The 22,668-nt window shown below is 38.1% G+C and overlaps 1 protein-coding gene across 8 annotated transcripts in view; it reads right to left on the reverse strand.

The window, feature by feature from the left end:
- YTHDC2 (YTH domain containing 2) overlaps positions 1-22,668 on the reverse strand; it is a 61,699-nt gene that overhangs the window by 21,751 nt on the left and 17,280 nt on the right. For all 8 annotated transcript variants that reach the window (XM_006081144.3, XM_023747772.1, XM_023747658.1 and 5 more), the window contains 12 exons: positions 19,566-19,714; positions 16,944-17,079; positions 13,187-13,313; positions 12,910-12,975; positions 9,594-9,772; positions 9,259-9,355; positions 9,091-9,178; positions 8,924-9,004; positions 6,543-6,625; positions 5,238-5,343; positions 3,672-3,791; positions 3,121-3,393 (listed from right to left, as the gene is read on the reverse strand). In XM_006081144.3, coding sequence (XP_006081206.1) covers positions 3,121-3,393; positions 3,672-3,791; positions 5,238-5,343; positions 6,543-6,625; positions 8,924-9,004; positions 9,091-9,178; positions 9,259-9,355; positions 9,594-9,772; positions 12,910-12,975; positions 13,187-13,313; positions 16,944-17,079; positions 19,566-19,714 — 1,505 coding nt within the window. The remainder of the gene's footprint in view (positions 1-3,120; positions 3,394-3,671; positions 3,792-5,237; positions 5,344-6,542; positions 6,626-8,923; positions 9,005-9,090; positions 9,179-9,258; positions 9,356-9,593; positions 9,773-12,909; positions 12,976-13,186; positions 13,314-16,943; positions 17,080-19,565; positions 19,715-22,668) is intronic.

The raw sequence follows: 22,668 nt of genomic DNA on the forward strand, positions 1-22,668 counted from the left end.
GATAACACTATATTGCATATTTGGAAGTAGCTAGCTAAGAGAGAAGAACTTTTTTAAAATAAACTTTTTTTAAATGAGATATACTTGACATGTAACATATTAGTTTCAGGTGTACAATATAGTGATTCAATATTTGTATATATTGTGAAATAATCTTCAGAATAAATCTAATTAACAGACTAGAGAGTAGATCTTAAAAGTTCTCATCACAAGAGAAAAAATTATAACTGTTTGAAGATGGATGTTAACTAGATTGACTGTGATCATTCTGTAATATATACAAATATCTTATCATTATGCTGTACACCTGAAACTTATATGCCAATTATACCTCAATTTTTTAAAAAATAAATAATTTAACACTGGACTGGTGTGGCTTGGTTGGTTGATCATCATCCCATGCACCAAGAAGTGGCTGGTTCAATTCCTGGCAGGACACATGCCCAAGTTACAGGCTCGATCCCCAGTAGGAGGCGTGCAGGAGGCAGCTGATTGATGTTTCTATCTCTCTCCCTCTCCCTTCCTCTCTCTGAAATCAATAAAAATATATTTAAAAGAAAAAATAATAATTTAAAATTTAAATATAAAAAATAAAATCTAAGACTTTGTGATTTATCATTAGTTAATTTATACTCAAATGCTAAGAAAGTCTTTTGAGTTTATCAAAATCTCAATGAGAGAACTAAGTATCAGGAAACCTAAATGAGCAGTTATGTAAAAATATTTACCTTTCAAATACAGGTGCTAATTGTCCTTCACAAAAGTATAGAGCAGTGATTCTCAACCTTCCTAATGCTGCGACCCTTTAATACAGTTCCTCATGTTGTGGTGACCCCCAATTTCATTGTTACAAATTGAACATAATTAAAGCATAGTGATTAATCACAAAAACAATATGTAATTATATATGTGTTTTCCGATGGTCTTAGGTGACCCCTGTGAAAGGGTCATTCAACCCCCAAAGGGGTCGTGACCCACAGGTTGAGAACAGCCGGTATAGAGCCTTTAAAACTAAGCCATCATAGTACATTTATATCTAAGAATCCTCCATTCCTCCAAAAATAGCCTCTGTATCAACCTCTTAATCAGTATGAGAATGGAAAGTGGGATTTCTAGAAACTATCTATGTGCAATATAAAATAGCTCCTCCTTTAAATGAATTCTTTGCTTTGAAATATAACCGATAGATCAAAGCAGTAATTTATTCCCCTCTTCTTTTCAAGAGCTGGGGGAAAAGCAAAGAATAGACATGAATTCTCCAAATCTTCCTCTAAATTATTATCACACAACTGATCTGTGATAATACAAGATATCACAGACTCAATTAAGAGCAATGCATTATCCATCCTATATAATAAAAGCCCAGCGACCAAAATGGCGGAATGACCAGAACGATCAGAGACCAGAATGGCCGTGGCCCCTCACCCCGACCAGCCCCCGCGCCGCAGCAGGGACCCCCACCCCAATGCGGGGCCCCCATCAGGGCAGGGAAGCCGGCCCCCACCTGTGCACCAGGCCTCTATCCTATATAATAAAAGGGTAATATGCAAATTGACCCTAAGGGTGGAACAATCAGAACGACCGCTCAACCAGTCACTATGAGGCGCACTGACCACCTCTCGGTCCCTTTCCCTGGCCGGAAGGCTCTGATTGCCCAATGGTGAACGGGGAACCGGGGTGGGTGGCAGAGGACACGTGTGGCTCCAGGCCAAGGCCCCCGCCCCACTGGTCAGCCTACACACAGAGGGTGACCCGCAGTGGGGGTGGGGCCAACAAGCAGGTGGGAATGGCCAACCTCTCAGTCCCTTCCCCTGGCTGTCAGGCTCCGATCGCCGATGGCAAACAGGAAACCGGGGGTGGGTGGCAGCAGAGGGCGGGGCCGGCTACTGGCAGACAGGGAAGATGGCCCTGATCACAGGCCAGGCCTAGGGACCATACCAATGCACAATTTCGTGCACCAGGCCTCTAGTTGTTTAATAATGCTCACACAAAAGAAGCTTGTAAATATTTTTGTAAATTGTATGTATTATAAGGAAATACTTGAAAAAAAGTATTTTCAGCTTAAACAAAAAAAAAATGCTTTTTTAATGTATAGGCATAGACTACATTCAAAAGAATTTAAGGATAAATAACATGTCTACCTTTTGAAGAAATAATGAAATTATCCCCTGCATCTGAATTTCTAAATTATATATAATTTCCCTTCTTCAAAGCCTCACTTTCCTTATCTTTCCTTTCCCATTTAGCCCTTTCCTCATTTTTCACTACTATTATCTTAACTAGAGGCCTGGTGCATGAAATTCATGCACTCAGGGAGGGAGGAGTCGGGGGGAGGGGGGGTCCTTCAGCCCGTCCTGTGCCCTCTCGCAGTCCAGGAGCCCTAGGGGGATGTCCGACTGTGGCAGAGGCAGGAGAGGCTCCGGCCACCGCCGCTGCGCTAGCCAGCCGTGAGCCCAGCTTCTGGCTGAGCAGCGCTCCCCTGTGGGAGTGCACTGACCACCAGGGGGCAGCTCCTGCATTGAGCATCTGCCCGTTGGTGGCTAGTGCATGTCATAGCGACTGGTAATTCTGCCATTCAATCGATTTGCATATTAGCCTTTTATTATATAGGATAGGTTTTAAGTGATTTTTTTATTTTGCTTTATAAAATTAAGTTCTTGGCATAGTGTCTTGATCATACAAAAAAAAAAGGTGTACTCTAAAAAAAAAAAAAATAGACATTAAACTCAAGGTAAATTTCTTCTAAGCTTTGTTCTATATATTTCGAGTAACATAGAGTGTTATTAACTAAAATTTTAGAGCATTCCTTGCCCAAGATATAATTGAAAGATAAGAAACTTGAGTATTAAAAATAAATACAAGTATAAATAAAAATAAGTATGTACACACCTACAATACACATATTCCTACAAAGATAAAATGAAAGAAAAAAAGTAGAGAAAAACTGTGATAATGTTAACATTAACAGTAGGAAGATTTTTTTCTGGGAAATTAATAAAATGTGATGTTATAATGAAACAAAATTAATAGAATCATATCAAGTTTTTAAATTTCTTACACTTGCTCCAGAAATGTGTTTAATCAGCAACATTTTCAGAAATAAAATAACAATGACAGTACCTGGAATGCTCTGAGAAGTGCCATATGATCACTGAAAGTTCCAGCAGTGAAACGTTTCCTACAAAGCATAGCTGCGCGTTTTTGAGAGGCCTGAGTTGGCAAGACAAAAGGATCTCGATAGGCTAGTGTGCAGGCAATTGTAAGGATAGGGTCCAGACACTTTAAAACAACAGCACACAGGACCATTTTACCAAGATGTGGTTCTACTGGCAAGTCAGCCAAATGATATCCAAGTTCAGTGAGATCTTCCCATGCATCCATTGCATCTATTGTCTAAACAAAAGAATAGAAGACAGAATTTAACATAACCAAAAACTATGTTTAAGCAAATGACATATCTAAAAGTCTATAAAAAAGAAATGAGAATGTAAACTTTGTTTTGCTATCACATCACACACAAAAAATATATTTTGCTTTAAATATATTAAAACAAGCTACTGTTTTATTATAACTACCACAACAGTATTTATTTATTCAAAGTACATGGTTAAGATGTGTTCTCATTTGGTTTAAATTTCATATAGGTTAAATAAAACCATTAAGACACGAACCTTAAGCATTTGTACAGCATTCCGTACAATTAAAGCTGGTGGAGGTTCAGGAGCTTTCATAAGGAAATCCGCAATAGGACAATTAACTGGAGCTAACAGTTTGGTATGTAAACAAAGTTCCTGTAAATAAGAATAGCAAATAATTTTGAAATATTGACATTGATTTTTAAAGAAATCATGAGAACTACAGTTCCCAAAGACTAGCAGAGTCTCTGACTAAAATGAACAACAGTAAAGGGAACAATGTCTTTCAAGGAAACATGGGCTCATACTTTGCCCTAGGTTCCAAAATTTTTATGAACACCCTCCAACAATTCATATCAAAATTACCATTGCCACCAGTGACAATGTCTCCTCACACAGTTTTAAGAGTTACTGTCCAAAATATCTTTTTTTTTCCTTTATATTACCTTCTGGAATCTTGTATCTATTCAACAAATAGTTAAGTGCTTACTAAGTGCTAGGTACTGTGCAGCAAGTTGGAGAAAAAGAAGAGGACAGACTGTCAGACAAGTGTCCACCCTCATGAAGTTTTCATTGTGTGTGAAGAACAGAATAATTACATAATTAACTCTTTAATTACAACTGTGATAAATGCTATGAAGGACACAGGGAGCTGAAGAGATAAATTAATCAAGTTCAGGAAGAAGCAGGAAAAGGAAGCCATTTTAGTCAAAAACCATTTCTTAAGGAAATGACATTTAAACTAAGACATAAAGACTGAGTAGGAGTTAATTATAAAAAGAGTAAGGGGGAGGAGTCTCGGGAGAGGGAATAGCACATATGAAGGCCCTAAGATCAATACAAATAGGATGTGCTTGGGAAATGAAAACTACTGGTATGAGTAGAGAGAGGACAAAAGGCAGGAGCTAAAAAATTAAAACTGGAGACATAAGCTTGAGAAATAATTTAGGCATTTATTAAGAATTTTATAATTTGTCCTAAGAAGAACATAAAATGGCACATGAGCATGAGGAAGTGGGAAGTCATCTAGATATGTGGTTACCAAAAATATGATGCAGTGTCTCTTTAAAGGTTTGGGAATCAGCATCTAGTTCAGCACAGCAGAGAATCGAATTAATGCTATGATAGTTTTCCCTAGGCTGTTCCATGAAGTCAGAAAACCTGAAGGAAAACAGTAACGGCCAGGAAATTTCAGTGAACTTAGTTCCAAATCTACCAAGGTAATCTCAGCATCTTAAACTGAGATTCTGGTATTATGTTTTGGACGTCAAATAATTTGTTTTGTAATCCTCATTGAAAATGTAAAAGGTGAAAACTACATGGTTGACAGACTCCTAGAATAATGCACAAAAACAAATGCTATTCTTATAAACTATACTCAAGTAATTCTTTAAAGCTTTGAAGGTTTGTAAATTAAATTTTCTGTATATAAAAAATACTAGTTATATACATAACCACCTACCATAATATATATTTGATAATTTTGTTTTATAAATTGTTTCATAAATTGATTATTGAAAAGTCAAATCAGCATAAGTTGAAATGATCCCTTCTCCTCCCTTACCCACAAAGATAGGCTTATAGAGTTAAGTAAACTTCTACCTGTAATGGCATTCTCAAAAGTTCTGGAGTCTGAAATTCCAACATATTCTGGAATCGGAGTCTACTGAACAGACGAAAACAAATTCCAGGTCTACATCGCCCTGCCCTTTAAAGTAAAATACAAAATTAAGACTCAGGAATAAAGACTATAATAAGTAAACTGTACAACCAATGTGATTTAGGATATAGAACAATGAACTAGTATCAGGACATCTGAGTTTGAATTGCTACTCTGACACTTATCCTTTATGACGGCACTTCACTTGTCTAGGACTCCATTATCTCATTTATAAAGTGAGATTCATGAATGATACCTAAATGATATATAGGGGTGGGCAAAGTAGGTTTACAATTGTCAGTAAGTGAAACACAGAGCCAATAATTGTTTTTCAATGTTTCTCTCAGACTTAACAATGCATTTACATCTAAATATATATATACAAACATATATTTTTTAGTACAGCAGAATATGAGACACATGTTCCATACCTTACTTTTCTCACTTAATATATTCTGAAAACTCATCCCACATAAAAAGACATACATCCAAATATTTTCCTTTTAACAGTTACACTGGTATACCACTGTGTGGCTTTAGCAATATAACCACTTCACTGTTGATGGACACTACAGTGTTCCCAAACTATCACAAAAAATGCTATGAAAAACATTCTTAAACATACATCATGTGCAAGTATACTCAGGATAAATTATGAGAAGTGGAATCCACTATGGAAGGGTAGATTTGGATAAACAGTTTCAAACTGCCCTCTGAAGAAATCTCACCAATTTACACTCCCATCAGCAAACTATGAAAGCCTATAGGCCCATGCTTTTGCCAGCTCTGTTGCACGCACTATTAACATTTTCATCAATGTCAATCTGATAAGCAGTACCTCATTAATTTACATTTATTTTGGTATATACATAAGGCAACATATGTGAAGTTAATGTGCTGGTCTTTATTAACCAGTTTTTTAAAAGCTTTTTTGTATAATACAAAAATTAGTCCTTTGTCCCATCTTGCAAATGTTTGACATTTTTGCTTTTATTTTTTGTTTTAAGTTTCTTACATGTTATGAATATGGTTTATACCAGGCAAAAATTTTTAATTTTAACATAACCTGAATGTGATATTTTTTAAACAGTATTAAATTAGTTTGCTTTGAAAAAGTAATATAAAATAAAGACTAACATGAAAATGTTAACATTTTACAGAAACTGCAATATACATTAATATGTAATACATATGAATATGTTTCCATTTTACAGGCAATTTTTGAATGTACATTAAATATACATTACCTGCCCTTTCGTTGTATGGCACTAGCTTTGGAAATCCACACCATTTTTAACATTGTAACAAAATTCAGTGCATCAAAGGATTTCTGTAATATTTAAATCACCTTCATGTTAAAACTTAAAAGGCATTTAGGAAGAAATAGCAAAACCATCCTATATAATAAAAGGCTAATATGCAAATGACCAAATGGTGGAATGACCACCAGGGGGCAGACACTCAATGCAGGAGCTGCCCCCTGGTGGTCAGTGTGCTCCCACAGGGGGAGCACTGCTCAGCCAGAAGCCGGGCTCATGGCTGGCAAGCCCAGCAGCAGTGGTGGGAGCCTCTCCCGCCTCCATGACAATGCTAAGGATGTCTGACTGAAGGCTTAGTGGGACATCCCCCCAGGGATCCCGGACTGCAAGAGCGCGCAGGCCAGGCTGAGGGACGCACCCCCCCAAGTGCACGAACTTTGTGCACCGGGCCTCTAGTTATATTTTAATATGCCAAGTTTAATTCAGAGCGCCCCTTGATTAGATAATTACAGCAGAGTACTAATTTTTTTTAATCCAGATTTCTGACTACAAACATTCTAAAGAAAAAGAATAAAAACTGAGAAGACCTGAAAAACTTCCTCATTCTGTGCCTTGCTGAGCTATTTATTTCTCTCTTCTACAGTTAAATAATAGCAGTCAGTACTCATAAGGCATCAAGATGGGAAAAAACTAATCTATTCTCTTCACATCACTGTTCATCAGGTTTACATCATTGTGAAGAACAGATCAGGAAAAAACATTTTTCTAAAATACTTTCTAGGAAGCTTGATCTAGAGAAATAATAACAATAGCCACCCTAGCTGGTTTGGCTCAGTGGATAGAGCGTCAGCCTGCGGACTGAGGGGTCCCGGGTTCGATTCCGGCCAAGGGCACAAGCCTGGGTTGCGGGCTCGATCCCCAGTAGGGGGTGTGCAGGAGGCAGCCAATCAATGGTTCTCTCTTATCATTGATGTTTCTATCTCACCCTCTTCCTTCCTCTCTGAAATCAATAAAGAAATATATTTTTTTTAAAAAGAATAACAATAGCTGAAACAATCCTATCCCAAAGTGAAAAACATTTTAATCCCTTCCACTGTATCTCCTGCTGAGCTACTACTGTAATGTAGTTAGCCGATCCAGAATGTTACAGCATACTTCCTCAAAGAAAATTTACTGTAGAGAAACATGACTAAAATATGCTTCAAACATTCAGTGACAATAATTTCCCTTTCAAAAAATAACTATATAAAACAAATACAAATGTGTTTCTCCTAATAGTTTGTGGGATTTTTAGAAAAGATGCTACTTATTTAGTTTTTAATAAAATGTTACATTTGTCATGTTTATTTGATAAATAACACCTAAAGAAATTAATTTCTAAGATATTCAAAATCTACTTCAGCTCTAGTTATTTTAGGGCAATAAAATCTGAATTTTCATTGACTCACTATTCAGATTTTTAATAATATTCATAATTATTCTCCTATAAAAAATAAAATGTACCCCTTCTTTACAGTATCCAACTACAATGAAATGTCCAAATTTTATAAAAAATTTTTCTACAAGATATTCCTAGAAACATCTTGAAAATGAACAGTGAAAATATTATAAAGTAATTAACAAAATTTTCACATTAAAAACCATTATTTATATCCACTAGAACAGACATACTTTGCCTTCTACAACATGGATAGTATTTCTTTCCTTGACAAATCAACTACCTTTATCATTTTCAATTCTTTCAGTGAAATGAGAGTTGCTAGGCACTCCATTACTAAAAGGAAATGCTGACTTTTATTTACAGCAGGGGCTGGTACTAAATATTTTAGCCTTTGCAGAGGGTCTTTGTTGCAACTACTCTGCCACTGCAGTGTAAAAGCAGCCATAGACAATAGGTCAAAGATTAAACATGGCAGTGATCTAATGAAATTTATTTTTTGTTTGCTTTCTTTCAGCATGGCTCCCTTGCATTAAATATCTCCTGATTACCTACTATTCTTGGAGCATTGAAGATATAACAATAAATAAGAAGGATATGGGCCATTCCCATATGTAGAATGAAAACATGTAATCAAATGCCCACAGTTGGACAAAATTTTCACTGTAACTAGCCAAACCCTTTACTTCCTTCCTAGTATTTAGTGAGCAAAAGCTACTTTTTTGTATAATTTGTAAAAATAACAAGATAGATCCTATACACTGAATTGTTTAAGGGAGAATATTCACTTTAGTGAAATTAACATTTACTGTTAAATTTATCTAGAACCAGAAATATCCCCATTAAAGTGAATTCTTCTTATGAAAGCATGTACTTAAATGCATCTTAACCTTCCTCATTTGAGTTGAAAATACAACTTAACCATACATACCTCTTTCACCTTACCAGAATCAATAACAAAGACAACATCATTGACTGTGATGCTGGTTTCAGCAATATTGGTGGAAAGGATCTGCAATGGGATGTTATGTTATAGTTAATATAAAAACAGAACCAATGACTACTAAAATAGAAAAAATAAAATTTTATGAAGCTTACTATTTTTCGAACACCTGCAGGTGGGTTTTTTAATACTTTCTTTTGATCAGATGTTTGCATGTTTGAATGAAGCATAAAGACTTGATATCTGTTGACAATTGAAAGAGAAAATATACTATGGTGCCTATCTTTAATTTAAATCAAAAAATATAAAGCTTTAGTTTTTACCTATGTGTATTGTCAGCAAACCGCTTATCATCAAATAGGATGCGATCCCTCAGTCCAACAATTTCGTCATATCCAGGCAGAAAAATTAATATTGCACCTTGGAGAGAAATGATTTTGTTAATATTAAATTTCATGTAAAACCAGAACCAATCAATAGAATTAGCTATAATGAACTATATCACATGTTTTCAAGTACTGATAAACTGTAATAATTAAGATACTTAAGAGGTTATGCATTGTCAAGGGAATTATACAAAAATTTGTACACACAAATTATTAATTTTTAAATCAAAGTATACATTTTGTTCCAGATCTTTTAGACAACACTTATTTACCAGCATCACAACTATGGCAGATATTGTACAGGAGATGCATGATCAAATCCAAGTCTACTTTTTCATCATCAAAACTATGATGATAAGCTTTCAGGAGCTCTCTATCTTCTGCATTGAGGTCACTTCCATTTGTTTGAACCAGAGAACTTTCATCTAGATTTCCAAATTCCAATGAAGCACTAAAAAAAAAAAGGCCAAGTCAATTTTAATTAAAAAGAATAACCCTTTAAGACCAATGATCCCCACTATGTCCTTCTTCAAATTTTCAATAGACATTAAGAAAGATAAGTGATATTTAATGTCCCAACTATAATTCATGTTTTGGTTTAAAGTACATTATTCAAAGTAAATTTGGCAATAAGTACTTTTTAAAAAACACAACCTGAAGAAATTTCTCCACAGAAAATATGCAAATGACCAAAAAACACATGAAAAAATGTTATTCGTCATTAGAGAAACAAATATCAAAACCACGAGATAACACTTCATTAAAAAACAATGTTAGAGAGGGTGTGGAGAAATTGGAACTTTCCCCTCACACATTGCTAAGTAGGAATGTAAAATACCGCAGCCATTTTGAAAACAATGTGTCAGTTTCTCAAAATGTTAAACAGAGTGTTACCATATGCCCCAGCAATTTGACTCTTAGGTATATATACAAAAGAAATAAAAATACATGTCCACATAAAAATTTGTAGACAAATGTTCATACCATATTATTCATAATAGTAGAAACAACCAAAATGTTCATCAACTAATGAATGGATAAAAAACTGTGATCTGTCCACAGAATGGAATATTACTCAATCAGAAAAGGATGCTGCAACATGAATAAACCTTGAAAACATCATGCTAGGTGAACAAAGCCAATCACAGAAGACCATCAATCATATTATATGATTCCAATTATATGAAACTAGAGACCTGGTGCATGAAAATTCGTGCATTCGGGAGGGAGTCCCCTCAGTTCGGCCTGCGCCCTCTGGCAGTCCAGAACCCCTCGGGGATGTCCACCTGCCGGCTTAGGCCCACTCCGTGGGGGGATCAGGCCTAAGCCGGCAGTCAGACATCCCTCTGGCAGCCTGGAGCCTTCGGAGGATGTCCGACTAGTGGCATCCTTAGTGCTGCCACGGAGGCAGGCAAGGCTCCCACCACCACTGCTGTGCTGGCCAGCCATGAGCCGGCTTCTGGCTGAGTGGCGCTCCCCCTGTGGAAGTGCACTGACCACCAGGAGGCAGCTCCTACATTAAGCGTCTGCCCCCTGGTGGTCAGTGAGTGTCATAGCGACCGATCATTCCTGGTTGGTTACCTGTTAGGGTCAATTTGCATATTACCCTTTATTATATAGGATACCCAGAATAGACAAATCTATAGAAACAGAAAGTACATTAGTGGATGCTTTGGGCTGTGAGAGTTGGGGAAAATGAGGAGTGACTGATAGTATAGATTTCCTCTTGGGGTAATGAATATGTTCTTAAAATTGATTGTGGTAATGACTGCATAACACTGTAAACATACTAAAAAACTTTAAATGCACACTTAATTGGGTGATTGATATGGTTTATGAATTTTATCTCAATAAACATTTAAAAACCAAACTTATGGTCATCATTATATTTTCTTAGTAGGTTGTTTCTTATTCTTCACTATGATAAACAACACTCTGAAGAAAATTCCATTTAAAGAAAATTCTATAGGTACCAACTTAACAAGATTCTTAATTTGGTAGTTCTATACTAAAAGTAAGTTAATTTTGCTATTTTCCAAAAGCCAGATTCAGCATAAATTACTGAAATAAATGCCTTAATTCTTTATCCTACACATCTATAAAAATAAATGGGGAATATGCTAATTAGACCAGACATCTTCCGGATGCCCTTCCTGACGAAGCTGGGGCTGGAGGAAAGCCAGCCGGATCCCAGGCGCCTGCGGGCAGCCCGGGGGAAGCCAGCCTGGGTCCTGGGTGCCTGCAGGGGGCCTGGGGAAAACCAGCAGGGGTCCCGGGTGCCTGCAGGAGGCCCAGGGGAAGCCAGCCCAGGTCCCGCGTGCCTGCAGGAGGCCCGGGGGAAGCCAGCCCGGGTCCCAGGTGCCTGCCAGCGGCTGGAGGAGGGAAGCCCTGGGTGCCACAGGGAAGCCGGTGCCAGCAGCCGGGGGAAGGAAGGCCTACTCTTGCACGAATTTTCGTGCATCGGGCCTCTAGTAAAGATATAAACTACTACCATCACTAGTATTTATCCATAAGATTTCTAGGAAATAAATATAATACAATCTCTCTAAAAGAGTTTGGCAGAAAGATAAACATAAGACTGCTTTCATTGGGGAAAACATTAAACTTATACAACTTTATAATTGCAGTATTTAAACTTTAAGATCCATTTTAAAACATTCCAAGTTTTTTTCTTACTTTTTAACAGGTAAATGAAGATGCTATTACATTCTTTGTTTTAAGCTATAAACTTTAGATATCAATTATGCGTTATGCAACAAACATAATATATTTAATTTTAAATATTTGAAATTTGTAATTGATAATGTCATAATCTGGGAAATAAAAAGAAAGGCCATTTAACCAGAATAATTAAAATATTATCTAGATAATTACTTGGTAATTTGTAGTGTCTAGTGTGCTATACCTGACACCATAAAAATGTCTGAACAGCCCAGCCACGGTGGTTCAGTGGTTGAGCATCAACCTATGACCCAGGAGGTCATGGTTCAATTCCTGGTCAGGGCATTTGTGGGCTCAGTCCCCAGTGTGGGTTGTGCAGGAGATAGCCGATCAAGGATTCTCTCTCATCATTGATGTTTCTATCTTTCTCTCCCTCTCCCTTCCTCTCTGAAACCAATAAAAATATATTAAAAAAAAAAAAGAATGTCTGAAACATTAAAAATGTTAGCACTAAAAGGATTGCAGGTTCTGAGCGCTATTATTGAAATAACAACAAAACCCACCATACTAGAATTAACATTTGGATCTGCCAAATATTTTGCCAGTTTACACATTTTATATTCCTTTCCTTATCATTTTAGTCAAGTTTTGGGAAAATGCAGTGATAAATACATGTCTGTAGCTACCACGTTTAACTGGAAATTCTCCTTCTGCTTTTTCAAAATAAAATAAAAAAATAAGATATAACACAGTGGATCTTATTAGCAACCTACACCAAAAAATCGGAAAAATTCCTTAGAATCACACACACACACACACACACACAAAATATCTCAATAAGGGACTGTAAATTTGTCACTTTCTATAATTTACATGGCTGAGGTTTTTTAAAAAGCAGTTAGAATTAAACATAGTATAAAGTTTTACCTGTAAGATTCTAGAAGATCCACAACTTCAGTCTGCCCAAAGTGTTTAGCCCAATCTAAAGCCATCCTGCCAAAATTCAAAGATATCAAATTAAGACAAATAAATAATGTTCTCAAAATTACAAAACTAGTAGTTGCTCAAAATTTTTGATTCACCCATTAGAGATGTACCAGCAATTATTACACAATAGCTTTTAATATAAAGATAAATATGAAAAATCAAAAAATATGTGTACCTATACAAAGATATACAAAGAATGGATACAATTTAAAATTACCAGCCATTTGATGCTTTGCTATGGACATTGGCTCCCATACTAATTAACTGCTCTACTTGACTTGAAAAACCTCGTCCTGCGGCAACCATCAGAACTGTTGCACTGGTTTCACTATGTCTGTAATCAACTAAAATAAGAAAAAGATAAATATGTGTTAAATTTCCAAATTATTTAAAATCATTTTAATTTTTATTTAAATGAAAGAACTGAGCATCAGAAGAATTAGCTGGGACTGGCTATTTCACCTAACTATATCATTAACAGCATTATATAACCCTTAACTCATATCATCCCAAAGGATCTGTTATTAATATGCTCTTAATATAAACAGGATGGAATAGGGACTATCTTTGGAATTTCAGAGAAGAAAAGACAGTTATTAAACTATCATAAGCTCACCAAGATACACTAATGGGCTTCCTCCCATATGTGTCCCAACCAGGGACTGAATCCCTTTGGTGCTTGAGACAACACTCTAACCAACTGAGCCATACCAGGCAGGGTGGAACTGTAGTTAATTTGGGGGGGAGTCAAAATATATGTGGAATTTTCAACTGCATGGGGGACTGCACTCCTAACCCCACATTGTTCAAGGGTCAACTGTACAATAAGAATAATAAAGCAGGGTAAGGAGAAATAGTGAGAAAAGGGTGCAATTTTAGTAAAATGATAAGAAAAGGCCTCTCTGAGAAATCACTATCTAAATAGAGAGCTAAATGGAATAGACATTGGGCCATATGAGTATCTGTGGGAACAGAATTCCAGACACAGGAAACAACAAAACAAAGGCCCAAATAAGGGTGGCTAAAGCAGAGTGAACAAGGGAAAAAGTAGTAGAAAATGAGATAAAAAAGGTAACCAAAGACCAAATCAGGGAAGGGTCTTTGAATTGAAAGCCATAGAAAAGTAAGAGAAAAGCAAGCAGCATAATCCAATTCCCTTTTTAAAAGGATCAATCTGATTGTTCTCTGGAGAAGAGACTAAAATAAAATAATAGAAGCAGTAAATAGGCTACTACTGTAGTCCAGGAGAGAAATGTTGGCTTATACTAGGATGGCAGCAGAGGGGAAGTGCAATATAGTCAGATTTAGATTTATTTAGAAGGTAAAACTAACAGAATTTGTTAATGGATTATATGTGGGGTGTGAGAACAAAGTCTAGGATGACTTTATGTTTTGTTGACTTAGCAACTAAGTGAATGATAGTACTTTAGGTTCAGATTCAGGTGGTCTCAGATGGCCAGGCACTTGCATTTTTAAAAAGATCTACAATTAACTATGCATACTTAGGAAACACTAAGGAAAGAGCATGTTGAGAGGAAATCAAAAGTTGTTTGGGGCAAATCCAGTTTTATCCGATTGACATCCAACTAGAGATGTCAACTGATCAGACATATTGAAGAGAGAGGGAGGTCAGGACTGGAGACATAAAATTACAAGTAATCCTATCTAATAATAGACAAACATGGTAATTGACCATACCTCCGATACACTTCCCATTGGCTAATCAGCAGGATATGCAAATTAACTGCCAACAAAGATGGCGGCCGGCAGCCACGCAGCTGAAGCGAATATGAGGCTTGCTTGCTCCAGTGATGGAGGAAGCCAAGGTTCCCCGTCTGCCTCGGCCCAGCTCTGAGCTCCGGAAGCAACAATGTTTCAATTATAGAAGCTAAACAAACCCAGATACCTGATTTCAGCCAGCCGCTGCCTCAGAGTTGGAGCGAGCAGGACAGCAACAATGTTTCAATTATAGAAGCTAAACAAACCCCAGATACCTGCTTTCAGCCAGCCACGGCCTCCGAGCTGGAGCCGGGCCTCAGAGCTGGAGCTGGCTCTCAGCTCCAGTGACAGCTATAGAAGGTAAATAAATCTCAGAATAAAAGAAAAAAAAAAGAGGCTGGGAGCGTCAGTCGCAGACCAGCCTGAAAACGGCCCTCAGCCCCTCACCCAGACAGGCCAGGCACCCCAGTGGGGACCCCCACCCTGAAGGGGGTGTGACCAGCTGCAAACAGCCATTAGCCCGTCATCCAGGCTGGCCAGGCACCCAAGCGGGACCCCCACCCTGATCCGGGACACCCTTCAGGGCAAACCAGCTGGCCCCCACCCTTGCACCAGGCCTCTATCCTATATAGTAAAAGGGTAATATGCAAACTGACCCTAACAGCAGAAAGACTGGGAATGACTGGTCACTATGACACACACTGACCACTAGGGGGCAGACACTCAATGCAGGAGCTGCCCTCTGGTGGTCAGTGCGCTCTCACATGAGGGAGCTCTGCTCAGCCACAAGCCAGGCTGATGGCTGCCAGTACAGCGGTGGTGGTGGGAGCCTCTCCTGCCTCCTCAGCAGCGCTAAGGATGTCTGACTGCAGCTTAGGTCTGCTCCCCGCTGGCAAATGGACATCCCCTGAGGGCTGCCGGGCTGCCAGAGTGATGTCTGATTGCCAGCTTAGGCCCAATCCCCCGGGGAGCAGGCCTCAGTCAGCAGATGGTCATCCTTCGAGGGGTCCCAGACTGTGAGAGGGCACAGGCCAGGCTGAGGGACCTCCCCCCCGCCCCGCCGAGTGCACAAATTTTTGTGCACCGGGCCTCTAGTCCTATATAATAAAAGGCTAATATGCAAATCGACCAAACGGTGAAATGACCAGTCACTATGATGCACACTGACCACCAGGGGGCAGACGTTCAATGCAGGAGCTGCCCCCTGGTGGTCAGTGCGCTCCAGAAGCCAGGCTCAAGGCTGGCAAGTGCAGCTGCAGTGGCAGGAACCTCTCCCACCTCTGCAGCAGCACTAAGGATGTCCAACTGACGACTGAGTGGGCCTAAGTCGTCAGTTGGACATCCCCCCAAGGGTTCCCAGACTGCAAGAGTGTGCAGACTGGGCTGAGGGACCTCCCCTCCCACCAACCCGATGCATGAAATACATGCATGGGTAGGGTCCCTAGGCCTGGCTGGTGATCAGGGCTGGCTGGGGCCTTCCTTCCCCCAGCTGCCAGCTGCCGGCTGGGGTTCCTTTATTCTGCACTGCCCCCTGGTGGTCAGCGCACGTCATAGCAAGCAGTTAAACTCCCAGTCAGTCCAACTCCCAAAGGGACATTTTGCATATTAGCCTTTTATTATATAGGATGATGCTGGGAAGTTTAGGTGAAAGAACATCTAAATCCTTTCCAGTACTGACTTTCTATGATATTTTATTCTACCTTTTGCTAGGAATCCTTCAAGGTTCTGAAACTCATCTCTGGTTGCCAATATCCACTATCATCAACTAACAACATCAGGATAACTCACTAGTGAAAACATGTCACATGACATACAGCATGTACATGTGAATTAGGACTTGAGCTCACACAACAAAGATATGTTAAAATTCTCCATTCACTTACTTAAAAATTTAGAGCAAAGTTAGCTCTTTTTCTTCTCCTTTTGAAATCACAAATGTTTTGAAAATCCAAGCCATTCCCCTGGGAGTGGGAAGGTATGCGTACAATACATGAACATAAAAATACTTTTGCACATAATTGGCATACACTCACAGACCCCATTAAACTATTCTGGTACAACTAGGTTAAGAATCCTGATTTAACACAATATTTATTTAGTGTACTATGCTAATAAGAAGATCCTGATGTGTGCATTTCAAATAAGTACTCCAAAAGAATAAGTTATTGGTTGTGAATAAAAAATATAGTACATACATTTTGAATTGAACTAAATTTTCAGCATAAATCTAATAAATTAAAATAAATTACACTTACCACTAACATTTTCCGTTAAAATAAGGTGAAAAATCTGAGCAAAGGCCTCAACATCTTTATTCAGCCATATATCAGAAAGACAAGCATCCATTTCCTTTATTAACCATGGTTCAAGGCAATTCACATCTTTTTCTGTCTTTACAAAAAAAAAAAAAAAAGCAAAGGTTATAAATTACCTAACAGCTAACCTCTGCTTGCAAAGAACATGAGATGGCCATAATGATCACAGAAACTACTAACCATATAATATTATAGCATAGACTTTGACATGTTTCTCATCTCATCATAAACATATCACTTACATTACTATATGTTGTTCTTACATTCATCTTTCACCTGAGAATAAGAATGTTTGTCAACAGGGTAGATGATCCAGATAAAATATTAAACAAGTACTGGTATGCTTCTGATAGGATGTTGCAAAATGTATACCAGTGGTTCTCTCTCCCAACTGTATGCCAGAGGGACCACCACCTGGAGCTTTTCAACACTGATCCAGGTTCCACCCCAGAGCAAGTACATTAGTATCTCTGATGATGGAGGCCAGATTCCATACGGCTTTAAAAGTTCCTTAGGTGATGCTAATGTGTAACCCACTCTTAAGGACTAATAATCAAAATCCTGTTTATTGAACCAAATGAATATTCCCTATATTAAAAAACAATTTTAAACATTCTTTAAAAGTATTTTTAAATTCATGTGCAGCTCATTTGGATACATTATCTCTAAATAATCGCAAAAAACTGCAGCATATCTGCATTATATACCTTCTCATGTTCAAAACAGTAAGTTAAATTCTTTTTATAGACAGTGCATAGTCCCAGCTATATTCTGCATTTTCATCAATGCCGTTTAAAGAATTCCAAACCAGAGTCAAAGACCAGAAGGGTCCTAGGAAATCAGCTAGTTCCAGTTTTCAGATTTCATGGAACCCAGTGTAGGAGAGGCACCACTTGGGAATGGGTATGAAGAGTATGAATGACCAGGCAGGATTTCTACAAAATATTCACTTGTAAAAATAAAAGAAGAGAACTTGACTTTATCTATAGTAGGCAATTGATTTTATACAGTCACAAAGCTGATTAGTGATAGAAGCAATACCAGTATTGATTATTTGCTCTAACACCAACAATCTTTTCTCAATTTTCTAAGTTAGCATGTCTTATATTATTTAGCTCATGGGCTCTTAAACGTTTGAGATGACAAAATATCAAGCAATAATAATGCATATGCATAATATCTATAACTATATTCTTCAAGATATTTAGAGAAAATACTGAAATAATTTAAAGTTAAAATGAAACAGTAAAAGATACTGCATTATTTACAAAAAAAAAGTGTTAGAAAGCCATTCTGAAAAATGTGTTGTAGCCTAAAATAAACTAAAAAAATTATGCATATATTATGCAAAAAATAATGCATAAATTGTGCCGCTATGAACATAGAGGTCCATATGTTCTTTCTGATTGGTGTTTCTAGTTTCTTGGGATATATTCCCTGAAGTGCAATTACTGGGTCGAATGGGAGTTACATTTTTAATTTTTTGAAGAATCTCCATACTGTTTTCCACAGTGGCTGCACCAGTCTGCATTCTCACCAGCAGTGCACAAGGGTTTTTTTTCCTCCACATCCTCTCCAGCACTTGTCGTTTGTTGATTTGTTGATGATAGCCATTCTGACAGGTATGAGATGGTACCCATTGTTGTTTTGATTTGCATCTCTTGGATGATTAGTGACTTTGAGCATGTTTTCATATGTCTCTCGGCCTTCTGTATGTCCTCTTTCGAAAATTGTCTATTTCAGTCCTTTGCCCATTTTTTGATGGATTTTATCTTCCTTTTGTTAAGTTGTATGAGTTCCCTGTAAATTTTGGAGATTAAACCCTTATCTGAGATAGCACTGGAATATATGTTCTCCCATGCAGTGGGCTTTCTTGTTTTGTTAATGGTTTTGGGATTTTTGGTGTGCACAAGCTTTTTATTTTGGTGTAGTCCCATTTGTTTATTTTCTCCTTAGTTTCCATTGTCCTGGGAGCTATATCAGTAAAGATATTGCTACAGCATATGTCTGATATATTGAAGTGCCCATCAGCAGATGAGTGGATTAAAAAACTGTGGTACATCTATACAATGGAATACTATGCTGCTATAAAAAGAAAGGAATTTTTACCATTTACAACAGCATGGATGGACCTAGAAAGCATTATGCTAAGCGAAATAAGCCAGTCGGAGAAAGATAAATATCACATGATCTCACTCATATGTGGGATATAATGAACAACGTAAACTGATAAACAAAAATAGTTCCAGAAACAAAGAAATACTGAACAGACCATCCAGCCTCAGAGAGAAGGCAGAGGGGGGGGGTGGGGGGGGGAGATCAATCAAAGGGACTTGTGTGCATGCATATTGGCATGACCAATGGACACAGACACCTGGGGCAGTTGGGGCTTTGTCCTGGGGGGCAGGTGTGGCGGGGGGGTGGGGTCAATTGGGGAAAAAGGAGACATATGTAATACTTTAAACAATAAAAAATGCATAAAAATATTATGATCTCCTACAATGTTCTTTAAACTATAAAATTTTTACTTAAAATATCAGTATGAAATCAATTAGGTCTTACCAACTGACTGAAAACAGCATCACCACCATCATCCAATAAATCATACTCTTCAGTCACATTTGGAATTGTTCTTTGCCTCTGAGATTCAGGCTTGACAGTATTCTCTTGAGCTGAGTACCATTCTGTAAGTGTGGTTTGTTGTTTCTCTTCTAAATTAATTATCAAAGAAAGAATTTATAAATAAGTTATTTGCTTTGTGAAATATATTCCTTTGTTTTAGTACTCTAATGAATCTGAAAATACTTAAAAGTTGGCCTTATTTAAAATAAATTACACTCATATTTTCAGTTAAAATAGTGTGAAAAACCCAAGCAAAGACATTAACATCTTTATGCAGCCATATGTCAGAAAGAGTCTACTTCCTTTATTAAAAACTAGTGCCCCGGTACACGAATTCATGCACATTGAAAGGAAATTAATTAGAATAAATATTTTAATATTGCTATTCAGCCTTTATAATAGAAGTGTCAACCAAATTCACAATTGATAATGACAGATCGAAACACATGTGTGCGATTGGTGCCAGCGAGAGCTTTCTATGTATGGCACATTCGCAAGTCAACTTAGCCTTTTATAGATATAGAATAAACTTGCTTAATTAGACCTGCTTCCTGATGTAGCTAAACTTTTTCCAGCCCGGTGAAGCACCCCAACTTCTCTTTCAGGTAATTGTCAGCAACACAGCAGTAAATAGCAACACAAAACAGATTATTATTGTAGATCATGCAGGAGAACAAAAGGTAAAATATTTAACTGCAGCAGTGTTTGACTATAATTCTGCGCAGTGAGAAAACCTGAAGTCATTTTCAAGGTCCACCATTTCTTACTTCTTTTCAGTGGGAAAAGTTTCTAAACTTTCTAAATCTCCGTTTTCCAGCTAATGAAGAGAAAATAGGATTCCACCAAATCTTGTATCTACCTACTCCAGGACTTTTGTGAGGATCAGATGAGATGAGGCATGGAAAAACGCTTCACAGTCATTTGATTAAAGTGTAAAATATTTGCACTTGGCTATAAAGCAAGTCGTGTTCCTGGGCTGAAGAAACTGTAAGGAGGCTAGTCGTCTCTAGAGAGAGGAAGCCAGGCGTTGCTATGTGACATCATTACCCGGTGCCCACAGCAATCCTTTCCGGGCTGGGTGGAGCTGTGGGCCCATTTTGTGCCATGGGGTCTTGGCAGCATCGGCTGTGATTTGGTGGACTGTCACTCTGGGGTGGTGGCGGAGCCTGAGTCCCACTTCGGGGAAGTTGAGTTTTGCTTTGTGGGTGCCAGGTCCGCAGTGCCGTTTCTCTGTGCGTGTCATCTGCAGCTCCTGCATTGATGCATCTGCCCCTGGTTGTCAGTGTGCATCATTAGTGACCGGTCAAGACAGTCGGACACTTAGCATATTGGCCTCTATAATAAATAAACTAGAGACCCGGTACACAAAAAATTGTGCACTTGGGTGGAGTCCTCAGCCCGGCCTGGGCCTCTCACAGTCTGAGGTCCCTCGGGTGCCCCTTTCCCTGGCTGCTGGCACCAGTTTACTCTGGAGCCCCGAATCCAGGACATCACTCCTCACCGAGAGGGGCCGGCGCAGCAGGCGAAGGGCCTAACTCCTCGCCTTCCCACGGTCACCAGGAGCATGGTGGAGGCCGACGCGGCGGGCTTCCCTCTTTGCTCTTCGCTCGCACGCCGGGCTTTCGCTCGCTGATTCTGCGGGCGAAGCCGAGGTCTTCGCTCCATTGCTTGGCGCCTACGTATGCAAATTAACCGCCATCTTTCTTGGCAGTTAATTTTCATATCGCCCTGATAAGCCAATGGGAAGTGTAGCGAAGGTACAGTCAATTACCATTTTTGTCTTTTATTAGATAGGATCATTTTTTTAAAATATATTAATTAGCAACATTTAATGAAATGCGTTATGCTGAATCATAAAGACAGATGAAACTGCTTTAAAACCTTATCTATTCATCTATTAGTAAAATATTTACTTCTATATCCATAATTCAAAGAACAGTATTTTAGCCATACAATAAATACTGTTTAAATCAATGATAGATATTCATATAGCGCTTTGTAGAAAATAATTTATTGAACTTCTGCCACCATGCTAGTTGTTTGAGATACAAGTTCTATACAACTTTCATGTTCAAAAGTTTCAAGATCTAGAAGTTTTATAATTTACACAGTAGTGATTTAGCACCGCACTGTGAAATAAGTATTGCTAACAGCTTTATCAAGTGGAAAATCCAAAGTTATTTATCCAAGGTCATACAGACAAAACAACAGAATCAAAGCTTTAAGCCAAATCTTCCATCATGAATAATGTAGGTGAAAGTAAATAAAAAGAGTCTAATCCTAATTCAAAATCTGAGATATGTCATAAGAAATGTATTAATAGGCAAATAATGCTAAAATCAAAGAATAGAAGCAATTCATAACAATATCAAGATTTGAAAACCTTGACATTTGTATCAAAGATGAGTTCCCTCCCACCCACTCCCTACTCTTGTCCTGAGATATGCTGTGGCATATCATACTCTTCTCCCTCCTTCAAACAGTGGTTGAATCTTTTCCTTAAAATATTTTTATTGATTTATTTTTAGAGAGAGAGAAATGGAGAGGGACGGACAGGGAAACATCAATGTGAGAGTGAAACATCAACTGGCTGCCTCCTGCATGTCCCTACAGGGGATCTAGCTTGCAACCCTGGCATGCATTCTGGCTGGGAATCAATCTGGCAACAAGCAACCTTTCAGTGCATGGAATGCCAAACCAACTGAGCCACACCAGCCAGGGCAGTGGTTGAATCTTTGGATATAGACGCACACAACCTCCTTAATTCCGGTATTCCCTTTCTTTTTAATTAATTTTTTAAAAATTGAATTTATTGGGGTAGCATTGGTTAATAAAAATTATATAGGTTTCAGGTGTACAATTCTATAATACATTATCTGTATACTGTATTGTGTATTCACCATCCAAATCAAGTCTCTTTCCATCACCATTTATCCTCCTTTTGTCCTCTTCTACCTTTCCCTACCCCCTTTTCTCCATGGTATTCACCATACTGGCATCCACTTTCAATTCCTCACTATAGATTATAACTTCTGGACATAAA

This window comes from Myotis lucifugus, unplaced genomic scaffold (assembly GCF_000147115.1).
Source record: "Myotis lucifugus unplaced genomic scaffold, Myoluc2.0 scaffold_0, whole genome shotgun sequence".
Lineage (NCBI taxonomy): Eukaryota > Metazoa > Chordata > Mammalia > Chiroptera > Vespertilionidae > Myotis > Myotis lucifugus.